The sequence below is a fragment of the Ruditapes philippinarum genome, unplaced genomic scaffold (genome assembly GCF_026571515.1).
Source record: "Ruditapes philippinarum isolate M1 unplaced genomic scaffold, ASM2657151v2 ctg13045_1_1_1_1, whole genome shotgun sequence".
NCBI lineage: Eukaryota > Metazoa > Mollusca > Bivalvia > Venerida > Veneridae > Ruditapes > Ruditapes philippinarum.
Window position 1 is genome coordinate 1 of NW_026855844.1, and position 26199 is coordinate 26199.

The following is a 26199-nucleotide window of genomic DNA, read 5'->3' on the forward strand; positions in this document are numbered from 1 at the left end:
GTTTTTTAAAATTAGATAATCCTAATTTTGGGGAGCCATGTTTGATGCCGTCGCGTTGGTTGTGGTACGAATTGGCTTAGTGCGAAACATATTTAATTCCGACGTGATTATCTCCCTTTGGCTTTTCTGCGGCATTTGTAACGATTGTTAAACGTTTTGGGGGAAAACGATCTTCGAAGAGTTTTTAAGTTCTAAATAGTGGCAAAGAGGTTTGTTATGCAGAATTGTTGTCTATTTTATAATATTTTGACTATATTTTTCTATGGAGTATTGTATTGTTGCATTTCGAACCAAATGTTTGATATTCTAAGTCTCAGAATTCGATTGTGTTTTATCTTTTCAGTTTTCACGTGAGCATTGCGAACAATACAATCGAAATTGCGGAAATAAACTGTATTAAGCTCTCAGTGTATGTCTTTGTCAATCGGCCAGATTGCGCGCCATCAGCTCGATACCCTGAAAGGCGACTGGTCGCCATAATGACAATGATTTTATGATATATGTCATTCAATTTCATGTGACTTTTCCTAGTTTTAACTAGTCTTTCACAATTGTCACACATATAAAGATTCTCCTCTTAAACATAAAAGCTTTAATGTTGCTGACCCTGGAATATTGTTTCATTCATCAAATAAAATTAATTTGATTAGCCCAAAATGTAACTGGTAACTGATAATTGCAAATCTAGCACAATATAATTATATAGTTGCCTTCTTCAAAATATAAATTAAAATTATCAATTCGCTTCGTGCATGTTCTTTAAAAAAATTCTTTTAGGTAATGTGACATTATCTTTATAATTACAAATCTTAAAAATGGATACCACTGGCTTTGTTTAAACATTTAATCAGGAGATAGATATTTGTGCTGCATTCATTCTTGAAAAATTAATTAAGCAGTTTGAACAATTTGACTTACGAGTATAACTCAACTGTTTATATATTATTTATGTCAACTTAAATTAATGCCGTAGCCATATCCATAAATTTTGTAAAGAACCACATAATCTAACTATATATAATTTATATCAACTTGATATAAACGCTTTAGTCAAGACCGGCAAAATTTTAGAAACATTCGACAGACATCCTAATCTTTTCGTTCACCCAACCACTTAATTTCCTTTGGTATTTTGCATTAATAAGCACTCTTGAAATTAATTCACAGTCTGTCCTACAATGATATGCAAATTAAGGTCTTCCTAAATCTAAGATAACGTGGCCTATCAGATTATGTTGACGTCAAATCCGTTTTTGGAAGATTATCATTGTCACTCAAAAAATGTATTTTTAATTACAAAATTGAAACCATTTTATTGTCATGGAATTGTTCCCATTATTATATGATAATCATAAATGTTTTCATTACTTTTTTGCATTGTTCTGTTTTCAACGCTTTTTTATACATTTGTATATAGTGATTCTATTTATATACGGGCTATTAATGATAAATTTATTCTTTGTAATATGTCATGGTCAATTATTATTCATTGAAACAAATTTGGTTTACGAGGGTTGTCCGAAAACCTTGTATAATTTTGCAATATCTCTTATAATCAAAAGATATCCCAATCAATATTAATGACACTTGGTTTTTGAGTACCTTCATTTGTCACAAAAAATATGTTTTGATAAAAAAATGAAACAACTTTTTGTACTCAGATATACAAGTTCCTATAGTAATATATTGGTTGGTACCCGAAGTCGTCCAAAAATATGAAAAATTCTAAATTGTTACAGCCAATTTCTTTCGGTATGTTTAAAGCTAGAAATATGCCAAAACGTCAGCTTGTAAAGTGACGTTATGATATAGCTTCAGCTAAATTTCAAATCAGTAATGATACATGACTACTTATTTCAACACAGATATAAAACTGCTACGGTTTGAGGTTTTGGCTCACCAACCATACGCTTCGGACCAAAGTTGAAACATTCATTTAATTCCAGATCATGAAGTGGCATCAATAGGGATCGTAAGGATTCCGTTTTGAACAATCCCAATTTGTAATATCGTCAATTAACAGGTACTTTTTTGCTGCAACCTACGAAAGATTGATTAGCACGCATATAACGTGTGAACATCATTTGTGTGAGTACGTAGAGAAAGTGCAACTTCCTATTTTGTTATGACGTTTGACCTTGCTCCGGATATTGGTTACATTTAATCCTAAGAATATTAGATTTAACATAAATGTTTCTGAATTTTACGGATTACACAAAAAATGTTGATAATTACAAATATGTTATTTGTTTGTAGTTTCCGTGAAAATTGAGCATTGGATAAAGAAATAATACGAAACTACCTAACAACCCTCGTACTTCTATGTCAAATCTGAATTACCTATAACATTATCATAATTTGACCCGCTGTTCTACAGATGTGACTTTGCATAGAGATAATCAACCAGACAATAGTACGTGGATTTGAACGTTCATTTTCAAATTATGTTATCTCACATTAATGTTTTCCCTAATTACGTAAATGAGAGTTAGCAGGGAGTTTAATTTTGTGATCAGCGATCCGACAAAAAATTATAGGAAACTTGAAAATTTAGTTGTGTTTATCCGCTTATCTCTTTAAAATACACGTTAAACAAGCTTAGTGCTGAAAGTTTATTGTATATTTCACTTAAGGTATTACCATCCTAATGCATTACCTCCGCTTTGAAGAGTATTCAAATAGGCTAGAACTACCGTTAACTACATTGAAAATGAGGGCCGTGGGTTCAATCCCCAGATGGATCAACTTTTTTTCTTTCTTTTAACATTATTTATGTATCTCTCATGTCCCATTTGGAAAGAAAAAAATGTTTAATTTTGATTTTTTTTAATTTATATAGGTATTTATTGGCTGAATTATGCTAAATCTAGTAAAAAAATATGGTTCCTGATATTTTCAAAGCGTAATAAAATCAAAACAAGACGGTAAAAGTATTTCATATTTTACAAGATCAACTAATATACTGCTTTAAAAAAATTAGGGAAACTTTGAAAACAGGCACTCATTTGGGTAAATTGTAAGGATTTTTTAAATTAGGCTCCCTAAATAGGAAAATGGTCAGAAACTTGGTAAAAATGGGTGTGGTAGGGTAACATTTTTATACAGATTTCATAAAATTTAAGTAGAAACCATAATTTTGCTTATTTGGATTGTTAGCTGAATGTTATTATTTGTTCCTTACCAAAAATTAATGTGAAAACAGTTTTCATTAGAATGTTATTGCAGATTATTTTAAGGTTCCTCATTTCTAAAAAAAGGGCCCTCATAACATCCTAGCTTGAGTTTAGAAAAGTGGCCATAACTTGATTTCCGTACGGTAAACTTTGTTTAAATTATGCATACAGGTGTACTTTAAGGAATATATCTGAACTATGATGTCAATTTTTTAGTTCCTTATAGTGCCAATTAGGATCGTAATACCTTAAAATTATTGTTCAAACTATATGATTATTTTTCTTGAAGAACTTTATACATTTTATCCTAGTACAGTGTAATATACGAATTATACAAAGAATTTTAGACCTTATAGCATTTTATGTCGGCCTCAAACACCGAACTGACCTCAGCATAATTTGAATATACTTAATTAAAGAACATATTTCCTCACATCCGGCATTTTGACATGGCCACACTGAAATTAAAAATTTTATTTGGGCAATGGTACGAACCACCTATAGTAAAAAACAAGCTCTGCACCAAGAAATGCAAAATTTACCTCAAAATCGCATTAGACACCTTACTGGTAGTATGAGAAGGGTTGAGGCTATCATCCGGACACGTGTCGGTTACACACCTTATTAAAACTTTGGCTACATAATGTCATTTTAGGTTATGTAACCGTCAACATTTACCAAATTTGTAAACGCTGCAACACCAAACGTATAAAACAAAATTTAAATTTTCGGGGTGTGCTTAACGTATTTCCAGGTGCATAAATAAAATCCAATTTCGAAACAAAAATAAAAACATGTTAAGAAGCTGACAAATGCGTTTGTTAAAATGATTTTTATTGATATAATGACATTTCTTTAACTCATACATTATAAAAGTAAGTTATTCTGAACGTGTTACTAGACCATCATTTGACAGAATGGAACGAAAATAATGTGTCCGTTTTGTTTCTATTAAATGCTGTGTTGAAAATGTGTCTTTACATTAAAATATCGGTAATTCATGTGCTATTGATTTAAAAGGGAAAAGACCGGATCGGAAATATTTTTTGAGATTTGTGTACCATTTAAGTTATGTCTGAACAAATAACTGTATCAACAGCTCAGACCATTCGCTCACTCCGGTTTTACAGAAAATCATTTTGGTTTTGCAAAATAACCAAAAAAAATGAAAACGCTTTTACTGAATTACGAAATCGCGAAAGAAAATTTAATTACAGTACATATCTTCGTTTTACAGTGTAGCAGTTGATCTATGTAAGAAATTAAAGTTTTATGTTTTTAAGTCTTTGGACATCGGACCTTATGGAGCTCCTTTAAGATATTTTGCGCCCTATGTTATAGTTTCTATTAGTCAAACATGTCTGTCATATATATTGTTGTCTAGCTCTAATGAAGTCTGGTTTTAATTGGGATACTTTAACAATAAGGGCACTCGAAAATAGAGATACGCGATGATTAAATGTGGCAATATAATATAGGTTACCTGAACTGTAACAGACGTTGAGAATCAGACAAGGTAAATATCGACTTGGAGAAATATTTTAAATAGAGGAAAGTATCAAGTTTCTTCCTCAATATTAGTCACAGACTAATTACAGTACTTTCCCTTCAGCAGTCATTTATCTCTACAGCGTGTCAATATAGTGGAGCACGTTTCATATTAATCAACAATAGTAATATAGATGAAGATGATGAAAACGATGTTCACGTTTATTAAGCTTTCGATAGTGTCTTGACATCTACATTTAAAGGCACATTATACCTCAGAAACGAATAATTGTTTCCTTCTTTAGAAAGAGCAAACATAAGTTGAATGACATTTAAATAACGGCTTAAGACCATGTGAGCTGCTTTTCACTTGAAGAAAGTAACTCTTTATGTGAAATTATTTATTATAAAAGTAGACAATACAAAATATTTACGATTTTCAATTCCATTGTTATTTTTTTTAAAAAAGTCATTACTTTCTATATTTTCATTTCACTGTATTTGATAATTTTATAATGTCCATCCGAAACGTGTGATGAACAGTTATACTATCATTTTCTTGACCTCTATTAAATACATAAATAAAGAAGTAACAAAGTAACAAATAGATGCGCTTGACTTTGATTAGCGGGTTTCCTTATCAAGCGAGTATGATTATGAAGTTGTTTAAACAAAGAGAAAACTAAAAAAAGACGAAAGTGTTGTTTAAAAAACAACAAAGCCCAGTTCAGAGGCACAAATGCTTTGAACCAGTGCCATAATTTCATTTATACATTTTTAATAAAAATATACAAACCATTATTAAGCAATTCAATGTTGTTATTTAGCAAATATATTGTTTCGAAAATTAGAACTTCTTACCCTAGATCAACATTGATAACCGTAATAAACATTATGTTGGTCGTAAACTTACTATAATATCGTGTAGTACATTACATGATAAGCTCAACAAAGTTGTGAGGATTATAAAATTTCATCGGTAGTTTTTCGATGCATGTTAACAGTTGATTGCATCATGTGAGTTAACATTTTATAAGTAACTAAAGATTTGCCTATTAATTGCCTCTGATTTTAATTGTGACAGATGAACAAATAATTAAAGACATATGATCTCTAAACATGGAAATATTTTAAAAAAATCTCATTTACTTTGACAATAAAATAGCTTCTTGCCAGGTAAATATCGACTTTCTATTGTTAAAAATGTCATCTGTAATAAACGAAACTATCAAGTTTCATTTTTAATAACGAGGCACTGAATATTGCTCATGTATTTTCTTAAAATTGTTTCTAAATGAGTCATTTACCTCACAAAATAGTCACTGATTCACTAAGCACAATCGTCTTGGATTTGACGAAGTATATTGTATGAGAGACGTTCATTTTTTAATATTAATTAAAGTTCTCAGAGCCGCATTTAGTAGCACAATAAGAACTACAGTAAACTCCAACTGTATCGATATCGCTTGTAATGATATATCGGTTATATCGATACGTTTGTCTTGGTCCCTGCCAACTTCCATTATAACCTAACGGAAGCATCCTCGCATATATCGATATCGCATGTATCTATATTTCGGATATATCGATGTGGATTTTCAACCCCAACGCACATATATTACCTCTTAAAACGATAATTTGCTGCACAAGTTTGTTGTGGAAGAGCGGTCTCGGTACGCTTGTTTTAATGCATAAATATCGGCTCGATTAAATACAATGACGCGGAACATGTTCTGTGCGTACGTAACTATCGTTTTGTTCTCAATACAGGTGAATTCATCTCAAAAAATAAAAGCATGGTTTTGTCCTTTTATTGTTTCCTTTCAATAACAATTTTCGTTGTAAATAAGTTATACATGTACATGTAGCTAAAACAGTGAACATGTCAGAAAAACGAAAAAGAAAAATTTTGGATATTGAAACTAAATATAAATTAATTCAAGAGATTAATCTTGGTAAACGTAAAAAACAGGACATTGCAAACGATTTTGGAATTAAACAAAACACATTAAGTTCAATCTGGAAAAATAAAGATTCTGTCATCAATGCATACGATAATACATATGATAATCGGAAAATTCAAAAATCCTAGATGTTTTAAAAATGTTAAAAGTTTGCCGGTAGATTACGAAGCTAATCATCGTGCTTGGATGAACTCAGAAATATTTATCAGTTGGGTGAAAAAACTTGACAAACGTATGACACGTGAGAAAAGATCTATTCTATTGTTTGTTGATAATTGCCTGGCCCATCCGAAAATCGAGGGATTAAAAGCTGTAAAACTGTTGTTTTTCTCACCTAACACTACATCTAAGTTACAGCCCTGTGATCAAGGGATTATCTTTTCATTCAAAAGGCATTACAGGTCACGTGTCCTTGACCATATTATTTCATGTCTAGACAAACATATCGATAAACAGATTAACATTCTAAAAGCCATACAATGGTTTTATGCGGCATGGAAAGATGTAACACCGACGTGTATCCAGAATTGTTTTAGAAAGGCTGGATTTATGAATCAAGCACAGCATGAAATTAATGCGACCCCGCAGGGGCATGTTTCTGATTCGTCTGACACAGACGAGTTCGAGGACGATGACATTCCTCTGGCTGAATTGGCATCGAAATGGAATCGCCTTAGAGTATTCAGCGACATGGACAAAAACATTTCTTTTGATGATTACATAAATGCTGATGAGAATGTTGTCTCCGTTGAGCAGAAGTCCGATAGCGATATAATAGCGGAGGTACAGCAAAAATTGAAACCCGCTGAAACCCTGTCGCAGAGTGACGAAGAGAGTGACTCTGAGACTGTTGATGACCCCCCCACCCACCATGAATGAGTTTCTTAATGCTATAGACATTTGCAAACGCTTTGTTCTTTCTAAGTCTGATTCGTGTGATTCTGTTTTCGGATGTTTACATGAACTTGAGAAATTTTCAGTTGAAATAGGGAAAGCCAAAAAGCAGACAAAATTAACTGATTTTTTCCGACAGTGAATGTCTTTGTACATGAACAAAACTTAAACAAGATTTACCCATGAGTGTAAATAGTTAAAAAAGCAATTTAATTTTGACGTTTTTTTTTCCAGTGTATAAATTTAAGCCAATGTAAGGTTACCAGTACCTGTGTACATATTACTTTCGGTTTATGTCAGTTTTGTGTTTATTTTGATGTGCAACTGATTTTTTATGCATTCAACATTGATATGCATAAAAAGAATAAAGTTTTGTCGTAAGTACATGATTGTCACATGTCTAGTATATAATGCTACTGCTTATACATGTTGAACGATGCAGTGCATCGTCAGTAAGCTACACACCGTACAGAAATTCGGTTGTAACGATATTCGGATATATCGATATAGTTTTGTATGTCCCCTGAATGTCGTTATAAGCGGAGTTTACTGTAGTTTGTTTTAGTCCTTTAATCTATTCTTATGCAACGGAAATGCATTTTTCAAGTCTTGAAATCTGTTTTCTAAAAGGAAGAAAAGCACATGTGTAGGTACGCTTTGTGGACAACGGGAACTTGCAATATCCAGCACAGTGCGAGGGTCATACATGTTTCAAAAGTAGACGTAACGCAATAGGTTTACAATCTTTCATATTTGCCTTCTTATGAATGCTAGATGATTCTGACATTATCAAATGCCAAATGTTGCCCCTGGGTATTATTCCTCAAGTTCATTTAATGTCATATGTCTGAAGTAATAGATTGTGATATAGTTACCTACATTCGGACTCTTGTTGAATTGCTGTGTTCGGTGTCCTGTTTAAAATATTTCCAATGGCTTCTTATATATGAATGGAAACGAAAAATGCGCACTAATTTAATATAATCTTTCATTGTATTGTGTTTCATTGAGTATCATTGAGGTATTAAACGAACTGGAAATAGCACTCGACCTTTCTAGAATTCATTTCACAAGTACTTATCAGTATTGAAAAACTATTTGTGTTTGATAGAAATATATGACACAATCACGCGCGTTTGACTTTTTTCTTGGTGAAACCCTTATGATATGATTGGCATGAAGCTGAGATTTCAACATCATTTGTTTGTTATGCACTTGAGTAAGACACTTTGAAGGATGACAACATTAAGCACTTCAAACTGATTCATACTTTATTATTTCTAGCTGACACTAGCACTCGTTATTTTTTATGTTGGTACATGATAATAGCAAGTCAAACACGAATTTTTGTAACAATAAACATAGAAGTTTAAAACTGTTTTGTTATTTATTCAACTTATTTTTACAGAACTGATACAGAAGAAGAATTACAAAGGTCATTGGGCACCACTAACAGATAAAGACAAGATGTTTGAACTTTTTTTCTGTAAAACGAAATATGAAAATATCGTGTAAGATCAAAATTGTATGTAACATACCAATGAATGCACAAAAAAAACTACTCGATGATCACTTTCTATGACAATACTACATTAAATCAACGATTAGCTATAAAAGAAGGCCAAGGCCTGACGTTTTTTAAAAAAAAAATACATGTAAGTCATTAATTGTTTTGTGACATGTTACAGTTGCGGAATGAATCTGACATTATCAAAAGATTACATGTCTGTTCCCTTGGTGTTATGCAAATATATAGTAACTTGGATATTGAATTCGTAAGCTAATGACCATTACGAACAATGACCTTTAACTTGATTCCTAGCAACATATTATAAACTCTTGCTTTTCTAAAATAATTAGTGCCTAAAGGTTATGATAATTATTTCTACTATTTTGTTTTTGTTGGTGCTTTGCCAGCAATTTATTTCAAATTTATTATTATCCAGATAAAGAATTATATATTTATTGGCATAATGTTTGTTTTAAGTTACAAACATTTTAACTCCACTCTCCACTCTATATTTAAATACTGGTCGGCTACAATATATATTTTATGTTCAACCGCATTATGTGAAAAAAGTCAAACAAGTTAAATCTTTCCTTACTTACTTTTTTTATTCAAAATATATGCTTTCACAATCACTGACATAGTCTATCTAAATTCCCTACATTAAATTCTACAATTCAAATTTTAATTAAAATTCTGAAATGAGATTCCTCTGCTAAAGTTGATTATTCACATTTGACTCATTACTGTGCTGGTTTGTTTCTAATTGCCAGATGTGTCAGGAATATTTTGTTCTAAATTTAAAATTTAGAAACTCGGCAATTATTTCTGATTTAAAGCAAAACGTTTAAGTTGCATGGGAAATGTTAGCTTTCTAAAAGTAGCTTAGTCGTCAACATATATGAATGGTGTTGCGTATAACTGGAATTTGCATTTTGAGTTCGGTTAATGAATCAAATATGTTTCATAAGAATTTATTATTTACAGAACTGTGAGCGATTAAAGTGTGTACGTGCTTGTTGAAATTGTTTTGGAAGCTGACCAGAATACCGATATATTTAAAGTGAAATTATGCTGATACACGTGTAAATGGTTGGTGTACAGGTCAAAGTTAAAATAACTTAAGATTTTCCCATAATTGCATTCAAGTTAGAATTCTACTTTTTATGTTTAATCAATATCACCATTGACTCACAGAAAATTCTATAAATATCCATCGATGAATTGAAATTTATAAGAATGGGCAGTCTTCTTATATTTTAGGCAGTTGTTATATTTTATTACAAACAGTTTTTCATTATCAATTATTGGTCAATGGCCTTGACAATGTATGTTAAGTCTCTCAAAGGATCATACAAACTGTCATGCATTAGTTCTGTAGAAAATCTGCGTAGTCATGATTTGAAATTGTTCTAATTTTCTGATTTAAAAATATATACATTACGATGACAATTACTATAATATAATCAATGAAATAGATACATTTATTGAGAGTCATAAACGATAAACGTTACTGTTTTTTGTTGGTTTTTTTTTGTTGTTTGTTTCTTTTTTGCTGCTGCTGCTGCTGTTGTTTAGGTCCCTTAATAGCTTATGCTATGTGTTTATCAACAAGTATCTCATTTTTGCGAAACTCGGGACTTGTGAAATAATGCTTGATATTATGTCAAACAAACCAAATGCTCATATTTTCATTCGTGTCATTCCTTAGTCTCAATTATTGCATATAGTGGCAACAGTTTATTCAACATTTGACTTGATTATTATTTGAACAGTGATAATCATCTTTTGTGTTTGTATTTCAAACTTTTAATTAACATTTAGTTAAGATTATTTTGTAGTACTAGTGACTAGTCATATTTCAGCAAAATTGTTACATCATCGATAACATATTCATTCTTAATTTCAACAAAAGCTAATAAATATTATGAGCGATAAAAACACTATTCGTATATAGAACGTTGCAGTTGCTTAAAATACCTTATATGACAGAGGTTGAGGTGTCAAACGATACTGACAACTTAAGAAGGTTTCGCTTATGATTATTATTAGGTAGCCGTAATTGACATCATGAAAATAAAGAATTTTAGATTTTACAACTATCATTTCAGTTTGCATCTGCCCATGTCAACTAATCATGTCAAATTATATTTTAATTACTTCTTTGTCGCAATCGAGACAATTGCTTTAAATTACAGACATTTATTCGTGTAATTCTTTTCTGTGTTGTAATGTTTGTTTGACCTTTGGAATCATTGATTCCAGCACATAAGTGTTAACGATTCAATACCATTTTAGCCGGTGCTAGGGGGCATAAAAGATGTTGCATTTTTACATTTCTCATGAACATACTCAATCGAACCAAGTCAATTGTGAAATTTTCATAATTATTATAATGTTAAGTTTCAGATTTAAGGACCAGGATTAAAATCTATATTTTGAATTTTCTCCATTGTTTTTATTTACATACACTTAAGATTCAATGTTTCTCTTAAAGGTTGATACTTGAAATGAATAAGACTATTACATTTTAGAAAGACATTATATTATAAGTTATTTACGATTAAATGCATGATCTCTTTTCATATGGTTATTATCATGTTATTATTATGATATGTATTGTTATTCGTACATTTCGTCCTAAATGAGTTTTGACATCTGCGGATGTTTCTAAATTCAAAATTTCGTCATTTTCGTGTTTAAATGTTGAATTCTGCTTAAGCCGGTGCTAGGAGGCATGGACGGTTACTTGCAATCTCCAGTACCGTCCATGGACTGGCTCAATCGAACCGCGCCTGCAACATTTTCAATTTTGCCATAGGGATTCTGCTTTTCTCTATTTTATTTTTTTAATATGTACCATATTGTTTTAGCTAAATATGATCAATGTTAGTTTCATGCAGCATTTAAAACAAAATCAGTTTTTTCCCTTATCCTGCTATTTCCTTCGTGAACGCAGATCAGGTGTAGAGTTGTACCTAGATCATTTATTTTGTATGTAAAAACTTAAAAATTATTTATCGTTATGTTTATATTGGTTTTTAAGTTAAGTTTAATTTTGTTTCAAGAAAAGATTTGTATCTGAATGTATTTCCTACTTCCTTGAACAAATAAATCACATAACAATTAATGTTACTCGCCATTGTGGTGATGCGTTTATTTCCTACAATGTTGATACATGTTTTTGTCTTGCAAGTACCTAGAAACCCTCGACATTCATACCATAATTAAGACTCTAAGGCCAGACAATGTATTCTTTAACTAGACCCGAAACCTATTTCCTTCTCTTAAACCATAAATTTTTTCACGTTTTGTAACAGGGAAATGTTGATAATGATTTTGAGATCGTAGTTTGTAACTCCTACTTCAAATTGTAGTTCCGGAATGTAATAAATTGCCGTCATTTTTCCAGTTTCTAAAGGTAAATAGATGACAATGCATTGCAACAGCTGATACACCGGTGCGTGTTCAAATGCCAAACAATTCCACCTTTAAATGGAGACAACATGTTTAATGCTAAATGTAAAAAATATGTTTGCAACAAAGTCAAAATTTAAAAGGGCCACTTAGTGTTAAGCTGTTGTATGTGAATGCATTCATGTACATGTATTAAATCCAGCGGCAGGTACCTTATAAATGATTCTGGAGTCTGTTTGCGTATTTATCTGGGTTTTGCCTTATTGTGATTTTATTTAATTTCTGTTGTTGTTGTTGTTGTTGTTGTTGTTAGTATTATTTTTAATCAGCATTTTTTAGCCAGTATCACTGGATTAATCATTTACAATAAGATATAAAATAGATAAATACAGAATCCCTAAAGAAAGCCCAACATGACAAAATTGAAAATGTTGCAGACTCGGTTTGATTGAGCCTGTTCATGAACGGTACTGGAAAGTACAAGTTACCGTCCACGCCCCCTAGCACCGGCTTAAGCAGAATTCAACATTTAAACATGAAATAGTAAAATTTTGAATTTAGAAACATCCGCAGATGTGTTCATACGGCGGTTATCATGGAACCTTCAATGTGACACTTCCCTGCCATTCCATGAAAAGCGGCGTATGGTCCCCAAGTAATAAAAAGCGTGTGCCCTAAACGAGAAAACAATGGGCGGAACTAATTAAAATGGAATTTTGAAAGGGGATCAGAGGTTATGAAGCTGCATATCACAGATAAGACGTCAAAAGACAATTTTAAAAAAGCAGGCAACATATCCTAAGGGTGATTCAACATTATCCAAGTAGGAATATTGGAACCACCCAACTAGAAAATGCCGAAAAGTTGAAACTAAAAATACCACAAGCACAACAATAATGTGCTGAACTATCTTCAAGGATCGAAAATATAACATAATTGAATAAATGTTCGGGGAGACTTTTTACAGCCGCCACACGGCACAAATAACACGGATGTGACTATAAAATAGATAAATACAGAATCCCTAAAGAAAGCCCAACACGACAAAATTGAAAATGTTGAAAGGAAAAGACGGATGACTACTTGCTACCGTAAACAAAATCATGAAGGAAAACACATATCTTTTTACAGGTTAATTAAAACGTTTGGAAACTAACAGAATATCTAATGCTTTTCTATAACCGAAATACTTGCGGCGCAACTCAAACTATAGGTAATAATCATAAAATGTTTTCATCTTTTAACAGTATTGTTGTTGAAAAGTACTTTAAATTTCGTAAATGGCTCTGTTAAATCCCATTATTATAAACATATAAACCTATAAACAGGTAATTAACTAAACAAAGATTGGGTTCGTATCTATTTGAGCAATTTATTGCGTTAATGTGACAAAACTTTAATTAGCTTCAACATAAACTATAGTGGGGCGGGAAATAAGGTCTTTGCTGTCAAAATAGTGCAAATTGTGATACAAGCATGAAACTTTCAGGAAATTATCTTTAGACCATGTAGATTTCAAAAGTGAAGTGGGCCCAAAAATATCTCTGCTCATTCAAGATGGCCGCCATTTTCAAGATGGCCGCCATATAAATTTGACGTACATAATAGCTCATTCATTCTAATTTTTTGTACAGACCTGAAACTTACACCAAAGCATGCACATAGTTTCCTCTTTTCAAATATTTAAATTTTAAGCAATTTCGCTTGCATATGTCTTCAGAATCCAAGATGGCGTCCAATATGGCTGCCAATTTTAATGAAAACTGATATATCTATTTTGTAGTATAATTTTTTGCACACAGTATGCTTATTTACATATAAAATTATTAAACACATTAGAAAAAAAATCAAATTTTAGGTTAACCACATTGTTAGTCATGTTTTTAGTTTTTTTTGTACAAAAAATCTTTAAAGATATCAAAGAAAAAGTGCCATTTTTTTTCATTTTTTTTCAAAAATGGTTTTTTTAGGGCTATGACAAAAATTTTAAAAAATTAAAATACTTTTTTAAAAGGATTTATATTCAATCAAAATTTTTTTTTTGATGATTTAAAAAAGTAAAATTGTTAAGGGGTTTTTTACTAATTTTAAAGGGGGTGTTGGGGGGGGGAAATTTATTTAAAACAATTGTAGTACAAAAAACGTCTTTTATGAATTCTTTTGCAAAATTCACTGGGAAAAAATTTTATTGTATTTAAGGTTTTTTTTTGTCTTCCTTTAGGGCTAGAGGGGGTACAAAAACTATCAAAAAAATGCAGTCAACAATGTATTTCTTATTATTAAAAGTTTTGCAGATATAAGGGTTTTAATATTTTAATATAATTTTTGAAAAATCACGGGACGAAAGAAGACTTTAATATTCATCAACTAAACCCTAAATTTTTGATAAAAACATCCTTTAACCTGAAATGGAAAGTTGTCTTTTTATGAATACTAATTATTCCTGGACAATTTGTCCCTTGCTAAAAGCTTGTACAGAATTGATTCAAAGTTATATTTACTTACACCATCAATTTAACCAGTAAAATTGAGTTAGTACTGTCCATATTCTAATAACTTATGTAGACATGATATTTTCCAAAGAAACTAAAAAAGGGGACTGATACATCATATTATCTAGTGTGCTTTAAAATAGATATCAATAAAAACCGCTTTGACCCACTTTAACATAGCTTATGATTTGGAATATATTAACTAAATTTTCATTACTTTATTTCCCCCATTAAACAATTTAGAGAAATTGTTTGACCCTAGACAACTCGCCTAAAGATCCACTGCTGGAAAAAGTCTATAATTGAAATTCTTTAATACTGAAGAATGCTGAAATCATATAAGGAGTATTACTTTTTTTCACCAAATACAGTCATAATTTTATAAACTATTTGAAAAAAGAAACAATGCCCAATAAACTAGGCTCTCAGAACTAGAAAAGAAGACTCTTATGACTAATATTCTAATAAGAGGTCCATGTAAAACTAAGTGATTTTGACCTATGCCAAAATAGGTTCATAATCTTTATATAGCATCACAATGTGGATAATATATTATTATATTTTTCTTCTCTGTGCACTGTAGTTTTTGAGAAGAATTTTAAATATACATGTAATAAGTCAAATCTAAACTAAGTGACAAGTAAAGCATTTTGGACTGCAAAGGAGCATGATTTAAAGGCCCTCACGAGGAAAACAGTTTTTTTAAAGGACCTGTGTAGGAATCTTATTGAAGTTGTTTTGTTTTTGTTATTTAAAAAATAATCAAAAACAAACAAACTTACAACGCCTAAGAGCTTAGATAGTCACAATATAACCTTTTCCAAGTAAAGAAGGCATCTTTTAAAGTTTACATAATACACTTTTGGATATTAATTACATGCAAAATAAAAAGTCTTCTCAAAAATCCAAAAATGCACAGAGCACAGCACTAAGCAAAATGTAGCACTACCGTACCTTGTGTTTTTATTAACATATTTAAAAGAATCATGCTCATTAGAGCCACATGGGTTCGCAGACTTGATATAGGGAAACACATTAAAAACTTACTAGTGTTAAACATACAATGACTTGAAACTAAAGATATTTGGGATGTAGCCTGATATAAAATGCATAAATTTGTATGATGCTACTGCCAAGTCTAAAATGTTTTTGCAATGAGTAAATCACTTTAATTTAAAAGACAAAATGTATTAATCTGTTTTCTCTTAACCTACAGTATCCGACGCATAGACATTAATCACGTATGGTCATAATTTTGTTAATACTCTACAAATATTTGATAATATCATAGACAACATGGTCCAAATTTACCAAACACAAATGTCATAAAGTTTATAATGGACTCATTGTATGAATATGGTTATTAAAGTCCTCTCATGTAAAAAAATAAAATGAAACTAGAATATTGAGGCATGTTTCTTTAAAAGCAGCCGGATTCCCAATTATGACACAAAATGGTGTGTTATCGCATAATTGACACGCCCAATATGATCGAGTTACTTTTTTCCAACAATGATCTTAGGTGAGTGATTCAGGTCCAATTTTCATTGCCCTTTTATTGAAAGAAAAAAATTGAAATATGATAACTTTTAGGAAAATACACTTAGTTTTGTAATCTTAACTTTTCAAAAAAACTGCATGCAGGCCAGGCCATATCATTGATATATCTGTTTACCATCACATAGCATTTTGTTGGCTTTTAAGCCATTTTTTATATTATAAATATAAAAATTGTGAAGGAGTCCAAAATATGCGTTAAATGGACTACCTTTATACCTTACATTCATGTACATGCTTGCTATTTTTAAGCACATTCAGTTGAATTATTGTTTTCCTTATATGTCTTTGCAATTAACAATTAATATATGAAAATCAAATATATTGAAAACAAGAGTTATCAATGCAACCCAAATTTAATAACACATGTTTGTATATGCATTTCTTGCTCAGCCACTTTGGCCCGATTAGGAAAGACAAAGAATACTTTCATCCAATAAAAAGTACTTTTTAAGTTGGAACATATGCATGAGAATTCATAGAAAAGTAAAAAAGGCAAAGAAATAGAAAAACTTAGCTATGTTTATTTTCTGTTGTTTTCTCTTTTACAATTATCGTACGAAATTTTAATTACCCCACACCCACTTTCACAAAATATAAAACCTACAATTTTAAGTTTTTTCTTACATTTTTACAATAAAACAATTGAATAAATGGAATGTCAAATAAAGTTTAAGATATGAAATAACTTTTTTAACTTTTACTTTAATTAGAAAATCAAATTTGAAAATATGAAAATTGGGAATTTTTTCCTTGATCTTTTTAAAAGTATTTTAAGAAAAAATTTTTAAAATGTTTACTTTTATTGAGATTAACATATAATTTGATTATCTCTGATTTTTAACACTTGTTTCAAATTAACAGAATTTTGCAACAATTATATATAAAAAGATATAACATTTTTGCCAAAAATCGACGGCCATATTTGGACGCCATCTTGAATTTGGGAAGACTTATGAAAGAGAAATTTTGTAAGATTTAAATTTTTAATAGGAAAACTTTATGCATGCTTTTTTGGTGTTGTTAAAGGTCTAAAAAAAAAAAATTGGAAATGAATGAGCTAGTATTACGTCAAATGTTATGGCGGCCATTTTTTAAAATGGCGGCCATCTTGAATGAGCAGAATATTTTTTGCCACTTCACCTTTTGAAATCTACCATGGTCTAAAGATGATTTCCTAAACTTTTCATCTTGAATCACAATTTGCACTATTTTTCAATTTCCCGCCCCACTACTATGTTTGACCTCAGGTTATAGTGGCCCATGAATTAAATTTTGTGTTTAAATCAAGGAGTACGATCATTGTGTCACTTGTTTATACAGGTTTGGTCTTTTTTTGATTTTATTGTACCTATAAGCTAACTTATTGGGTTAACATTTTACCTCTATGTCTTCATTTATATCACAAATAACATTTGACTACGATATATTTTTTAAATTATATTTTACATCCTTTGGTTGATAGAATGCTTTTGTATATTTCAAAAAAAGACGATTACTTATTGTAAATAAAAATGTTTTTTCAAGTTGCTTGTATTAGTTTTGAATTATTGTTGGTTCATTAATATATTAACTTTTTAAGTGTTTGAGCTTGCATTTGCGTTGCTGCTTTTAGTAACTTTGTATTTGTCCTAACCCGACACATTCTTATTTTTCATATGCATGACAGTTTATTTAGAAAAGAAAAAACATCCTAGTCACACCTTTACCCTGAAATGATTTAGAATTCTTATTTTCCAACTTCTTGCAATTTCATTCCAAGGATTGTCTTGAACCCTAAATATGTTAGTACATAGCTAGTAAAAATAAATTTTATACTTGGGTTTTATTAAATTTCCTTCGTGAACCAAACATTTAATCATTATTCTATTATTTAAACCCAATAATAATATATAAAATTTAATGAGATTATTTTTTTTCAAAATTTTAGAAACCAGTCCCAGTACAAAAATAACCATCGATAATTATAACTCACGTACCCCCACTTCTTTCATCCAAGCACCATAAATACAAAAAATTGAAGTATATAGGATAATAAATTCAAGATCACTTTTTCAGATGCGATCTTAGTCAGTAACAAATTAAATGGAATTACAATTAAAGTTTCATTCTGGTATCTCATAAAATTAGTGTCATAAACGTAGATCTCTCCGATTTTAATTTCATTTTATTTAGCTACTCGAATTTATCATTTTGTTTCAAAACTAGTTTTCAGAGGTCCTGACCAATATTAACATACTTTCGGGGAAGTTAAGAGCTGTTTGGTCCATACAAGTTGTATTTTAGCAAGCACTTGTTAAGCCTGATTAATTGGTTGATTTTGTATTTGAATTTAAATTTTTGTTTAATTTGTTGTCAATATTTATTACCATGTAACCTTTGGGATCTGACCGTCAACGGTAAGCTTCTTAAATACGGGACATGAAGACTGCATTTGCTGTGTTTAGGTAAGTTAATCATCGATTACCGGAATCAATCTTTTTTATTCTGGTATAGTAACTCAGTCAACACTTGTCGTCATTAATATAAAAGGCTTATCTTTGTCAATTAGTACTCCAAAAATGGAGAGATAGGTGTTTTCTGAAAATACTGGTGCAAAATTTTCTATTTGGGTTCAGACATAATAATAATATTCAGTGACTTGTTAACCATAGGCACTTTGAAATTGAAGAAGATATTACAGACAAGAAATTTAGAAATTATGTTTGTATCAATAAACAGTGTTAGAACTGTGAGGATTGTTATTTGTGTATTTTTATCTTATGAGGAATTTTTATTGTAACTATAAGAGAGAGTATGTTAGATATAGTTCCTACAAATATGTAGTTATGGTAAATGAAATATACATTATAAGATATTACTACGAGGAAATATATGTGACATCTTATTACCATGACAATTTTTAAGTCATCGCATCAATATAATCCAAAAAAGTTATATTGTCCACGAACAGATGAGCCTCTCAAATCGTTTAAAACCTGTTTGGATTTTACGGTTAATTTTCAATGAGAAAATTATGTTACAGAGTATTTGATTTCTTCCCTTATGCTCAAGAGATTTATGATAATTGAAAATTATATGTTTTCGTATTTTCTTTCGAAAATTATTTTCATCTTTGGAGAAAACATGCAAACCAATGTCTGGCTTAAATCACTCACTTATTAACAATTCAAATTAAATTAAATTAATTTTCATTAGTGTATATTTTTTTAATGAAACTGTTTCATACGAAATACAAGCAATTTGATTCTTTGCAACACACTGATGCCAGTCATAATGTGAGAACGTAATAAATTGTTAAAAGAGAAATTACTTTCATTTTAATCAAAACTCAAATCTTTAATATCGCTTTAATATTCTAGATGATATTGCGTTGTCATGATTCGGAATCATTTAAATAAGATACTTTTGACAATTATTGCTTCAGAATATGATACCATTTATAATTACGATAGATAGCAGATCAAATGACATATGAGAAAAGACAAGAACCAACTATTCAAATTATTTAAAATATAACATCATTAATATAGATATATTACAGCAAATAAATTGTGAAATGTGTCGTTATTTTCATGTGATTTTGATAGACATTAAACTTACACACCTGCATTTTTTTTTGAAAATACATGTTTATGAATACAAATAAGTTTAAAGTATTATCAATATTTTCAGAAATATATGTGTAGATTTTCAATGTATGTACGTTTAGCGGGATTATGCAAATGTAATTGATTTAAGTAAATGTTAGATATTTATACTACTCTGCAAACAATCATTATTTTAGTGAACGATTATATTGGCATATATTCAATAATTAAGGGGAATAACAGTTGAGTTTATCAAAACCTTTGATTTCTTTGATTATATTGTGATGATTTTTGGGAAAGATGGCCGTTGTTTGAACTTAGAGGGAAAACTCCGACCTCTGGGTGCCTTGATATAAACTACAAAGAGCATGTTTTAAGATCAAAAATGATTTATGTTTTAAGATAAAGTAGAATCTATAAATAAATTATCAATAAAAAGATTAATGTGTTAGTTATTGTAAGTAAAAATAAATGTAAGTCAATGTTAGTAAATATTAGTAATGTTCGTTCCATCTTGAAGTGCAATTCAGAAAATACAGATTTACCTCTAGTAATTTACTGTTCAGCTCCCGTTAGTTGTATATACCTAAATGTGTATGCATATCTCCTTGTTATATATTGCTTTACTAAGGTTATCACCGATAAATCAACGAAGTAAAAAGAAACTAAGTAAAATGGTCTGACTTAAATGCTCTCTTCCGTGACCTAATTCAAGCTGAAGGATAACGCCGTACCGGCAATATATTGAAGTTCCCCGCGTTAGGAACTTGTAAATTACTGTGTGCCTAAGCACAGCTAACGCTCTCGTCCAATCAAATTGCAAAACGTTCATTTTGGCGCCAAAGCTCTATTTATCGGCCAATGGCTAGCCGTTCAATTCCTACACCGAAAAGAAATAGATCCAAACAGACCGCCACGATTTCCAATAAAAAAAACCCTTACCTGGTTGTCTAAGTTACCGGTAACATTAATTTAGTACTTTTTAACCTAAACATTCTGCTCCAGAATTGAATAAGATTTTAGACAAAACCAAGCATGCACTGTGACGTCACTTTTTACACAACACGGAAGTAAATTAAGTTTGCATTCCATAATAGAAATAAAAAGTCACCATTTATGTCATCAAATATTTGTAATATGTATATTGTCCCTGAAATATATAGTTTGTATACATGCATTTATTACATCATATCTGTTAATTTTTTATATGAAAATATGAAATGTCATTAGTTTTCACAATTTGTCAAATTCTGTCACTGCTTTCAACCAGCTATTTGTGCAGACCATGAGTATCATTTACCCAGTAAAACTAATCAATGTTATTTTAACTTCTTGAAAGAATTTGCCAAACATTATGGCAGTAATTAGTTTACTGTAAGTAATAAGAATTTTAAGTGTTTCAAACATTTTTAAATTTATAATAATGTGTTATATGTATAAAAGATATACTTCTATAGCTGTAAACAAAGGTGTGTATTTATATTACAATATTAAAATCTTGAAGCGTTTAAGATTTTTATGAAGCTTTAACTAGAACAAATATGATATTGAACAGAAATGTTCAAATTTTAAAATTTAAATGTATTTCCTGTATTGAATACCTCTAAATACACCATACGTTAACTCCGACGGAAAAACCGTTATCATTTATTTTTAAAAATTACCATATATATCTATTGTTGGAAAATCACGTGAGCATTTTGTGCTTATTAAAAGATCAAGATTATAAATACTTAGTCTATCTAAATAACTTTTAAAAAAGCAAGTAAAAAAACTGCAGCAGAGGCATATTAATTTTTTTGACAAAAAAAATCCTGGTGTACAGTTGCATACCCGCTACCTCAACTAAAATTTCGCAGGCCTTTGACTATGGTGCTTAACACTTTGCACGTTAAACAACTAGTTGTCCAACTGAAATAAACTCCAAAAAAAAAAACAAATAAATTCAGTATTATAGAGCAATTGCCCAATTGTTTTCGGTAAATTTAGATAAATTTAAATTATTCACTATAAATTTGACCTTTTGCATACTTTATATTATGCACTGAAAAATAAAGTAATTGTTCTATCCAGATGCATCCATAAAGTACGAACAATTTATTATCTGGCATAAACAAGAGGTATTTGGGATACTTTAACTCTTGAAAGAATATGCCACACATTACGGCAGATAATTAGTTTACTGTAGAAATGCTTTGGTCTGTTTCCTATTAGCATTTTGACCCACAATTAAATGACCAGATATCAACTTTATGTTGACATGAAAATGTTGAATAGCGAATGCTTTTAACATTCTAAATCGTAACAAGTAAGAGGTTTTGATGCTAAAGCATCAAGTCGCCGGATAGAAAAAATGATTGTATTACATAAAATATAAGAAAATATCAGTTAATTAATGGTTTCAAGTATAAAAAAAAAGAGGAACAATATTTGAGAACTGTTAAATTCACAATAAAACATCATATATGAAGCAAACTTGCTTACAATATGTCAAAACTGCTATGAATTATTAAATAAGCAAGATTGTCTGGGCAAATTGACTTGAATTCATAATTTTTAGGGAGGGTTTCGTTATTAACTAACTTATTATAATTTATGGTAAAAAAATTTAATTGATAGATAGACTCGATATTAAATCAATTAAATATTGTCGATGGCTGTGGTGGTAGTATGCAAGTTGTGACCAAAGTAGGCTAAGTTCGAATCTTTGAAAACCCTTTTGGTTTTTCAATAAAACTATTTTTCATTATTTCTTTTTACTATATGAAACATAATAGAAAATCGTGTTTCTTCTGGCATTTTTTTTTTTATAATTTGACTTAATTTTTTGTAAGGCGAGTGATATTCTGTTTTTCCACACTTATACCGCTTATACCCCGATATCGAAATCCCTTATGGTATACTTAGAATCCGATAATTACCACCAAATAATTAAACGGTCATCGAATATTAAATATATGTTTTTAATTATTGCATAAACAAGCATTCTATCGTAAAAGAGGTATCTGCTAAAATAAATCTTATGCACTATCGAAAAAAATATAAATTTCATTTGAAATCACATCTCCTGTCTTACATACGAGATAGTTCGGACAAAATGTCAACAAAAAGATATTCTATTTTTTTTCTTTTGTATCTAATACGAGCGGATTCTACCCTCAATACCGTTTTTGGGTAACCTGCGCGGGAAAATAACGAAACGACATTTCATAAATGTGCCCCTTAGCATAAATCTAACTATTTGTGATGTTTAACTAAACAAACTATTGAAACGTTGACAGAAAATCCAAGTTTAACCCTTTCCCAAAAAAAAATGAAATTTTGAAAAACTTATTCTTTAATGTGTAAAATTACGAGTATACAGACCTTTCTAATGATATAAAAATATGAACTGATTAATGAAATATAACTTTTAATTATTTATACATTTGCATCTTATCAGCCCCATAACTTTTTGCCAACTATTCACTAGTTACTTGTAGTCTCATCAGCAATCTGTTACATTAATAAATTTTTATAACAATAAATACAACATGTGCACTTGATTTTTAACAAAAGAACAGAGAAATCTGTTTATAATTAGAAAATAATGAAATATAATAGGCTCATAAGATAAAACAACCAAATAATTCAAATTGTCATTCAAAATCATTCATGTTTATTCTATCATGAAATAGCAAACGCTTACACTAAGAAAAAGTAAAAAGTATCCCTAAATTCAATGACTGGCCATAGGGGAACATTATCAATTCATTTTATGAAAAATGTAAAGTTGCTTTTAAGTGTCAATATTTGTATATTTCATTTCATTTAGCAAACGTTACTTTATTTTGAAATTTTTAAGATTATGAAAAAAAATGTGTCCTTAAATTGTTCATAATTGATATGCTTTTATTTCAGATTTTTAAGGCCTTCTCCTACCATAATATATAATATTAAACTGTTACAAAAATACGCCGGTTTCTACCGCGGACTGATTATATTCCTTTGGGAACAACACTTATCTTTACAAATATAACATAAACAAAATAATATGCATTAAATTAATGTAAGTATTACTAGTTCTTGAAGTAGCATTTTTCTATTTAACCAAAAATAAAATAAATTTTAAATCAGTTACAATAATGCGTGAACATATGCAAAATATTACATATTCGAACACATTTAAGCTTATCAAATCAAGACCCCTTTTGTATGCATTAACCTGTAAATCTCCTTATACAAGTGAAAGATATCTAAAGAAAACTGACTTTAAATTTATAGAATAAGAACAAATAATAATCTTTGAATTTTTTAAAATAACAAACGTTTTATTTTACAATGGTAATTACAATCTAAATAATTGCATTACAATAAGAATGCTAGGATTTTATAAATAAGATATATATTAAGCCTATGTTATGACTTTTAAACATTATTACAAGAAAACCCTGTTTATCATGATTAGGGAGACAATGCACAAGTACTTCATTAATTTTCTTAACAAATAACGAGTATATCAATAATGATCAGGTTTTTAATCCTGAAAATTCAAGAAAGGTAAATAATTAACAGTATGTAAAACACATGGGTTGTGGGTAACAGTAAAATATCATCCCCAGGAAAAAACTGTTACCCGAGGCGAGAAGAGGTACAATATTTTACGAGGGATGATATTTTCATTATTACCCTCAACTTTTTTCGTTATGCTAAATTCCCCATAGGCTCTGGGAGTATTTTTACTGTTAATGCAAGTGTACCACGTGACTAAGAATTTTTACTGTTACATAGGTAACATAATTTTTTAAGAGTCACGTGGTCTATTTCCTGAATAAAATGAGATAAAAGGCCCGCCACTTTTTTTCTCGATTCATTCTTATTTCAACGTTAAACCCCGATAGGACTCAATTTCTCCTCTGGAGTCCCTATGACACTCATAAAATTTTAGTTGTTTGCAACCCGGTGTGCTTTCGCGTATAAAAATATCTTTTTGCCTGAATAGTCAAAAAGTGAACATCAATTTTCAACGGAAAGTAATTGCAATGTAAAATAATTATGTGTCAAACTGGAACATGCAGACGATTTAAGCATGCAACAAAGGATTATTTAACAAAATTTAATCAGGAAAGTTAACGGATTATGGCGGACAAAAGGATATTCATCGTTATTTTGTCAAAAACCATGCTAAGAATCTTCTGGAAACAGAAGGATCAGATTTCACAGATCATAACCGGTAAATGGGTTAGTGTTTTGTTTCCTAAATAAAAACCTAGCTTATTGTATGTTTAATGATTTGTAAATATCATCACTTGCTTAAAAAATAAAAGAAAAAGAAAACTTCTCAAGTAGTAAAGTAACACTTTAAAACTTAAAAGTAAGGACAGTTTAGTTATTTTATCTCTTTGGGTTTATTTTGTTACAGTTAGATTTAGTTGACAATTTCAGATCATCTCAGTATTTTTCGTTTGGGTAATAAAAATAAATAACACATGGGTTTGTGAGTAACAGTAAAAATATCGATCCCTCGTAAAAATTACTGTTTACCCTCGGGTAACAGTATTTTCCTCGGGATGATATTTTTACTGTTACCCAAAAAACCATGTGTTATTTATATACTTTACACAAAAACCCATATGTTATTTATTTATTACCCCGAACAAATACGTGATGATCTGAAATTGTCAACTAAATCTAACCTGTAACAAAAATAAACCAAGAGTAAAATAGAGAAAAAAAATGGCGGTTATCTTATTTTCTTTATTTTAGAAAATAGACCACTCGTGACCAGATTTATACTGTTTTAAAAAGTTCCTGTTACCCTGTAACAGTATAAATTTCTTGGGTCACGTGGTACACTTGCAAAAAAAGTAAGAATAACTACCAGAGGCCCATGGAAATTAACATTACGAAAAAAAGTGAGGGTAATAATATATGATATGTTATTCTAAGAATTAAAGTCATCTTTGCAGAAAACATGTTCTTATTTTGTCCATATTGACGATTGACATGTACATGATGTAAAAAAAAAAATGCAGGAATGACAAAATATCCTATGTTATCGGCAAATTTCTGTAATATTTATACAAACCGATTGGGAATATATTTTAAATTGAGAAATATCATTTTTATTCACTTTTT

The 26199-nt window shown here is 30.1% G+C and overlaps 1 protein-coding gene across 1 annotated transcript; it reads left to right on the forward strand.

The window, feature by feature from the left end:
* The first annotated feature begins 6724 nt into the window (after positions 1–6724).
* LOC132744583 (tigger transposable element-derived protein 4-like) lies at positions 6725–7504 on the forward strand. Its single transcript, XM_060733341.1, has one exon. The coding sequence runs from the start codon at positions 6725–6727 to the stop codon at positions 7502–7504; it is 780 nt and encodes a 259-aa protein (XP_060589324.1).
* The last annotated feature ends 18695 nt before the right edge of the window (positions 7505–26199 follow it).

Coding starts and splice junctions, on each gene's coding strand:
- LOC132744583 (XM_060733341.1), top strand. CDS start 6,725: ATGATAATCGGAAAATTCAAAAATCCTAGATGTTTTAAAAATGTTAAA.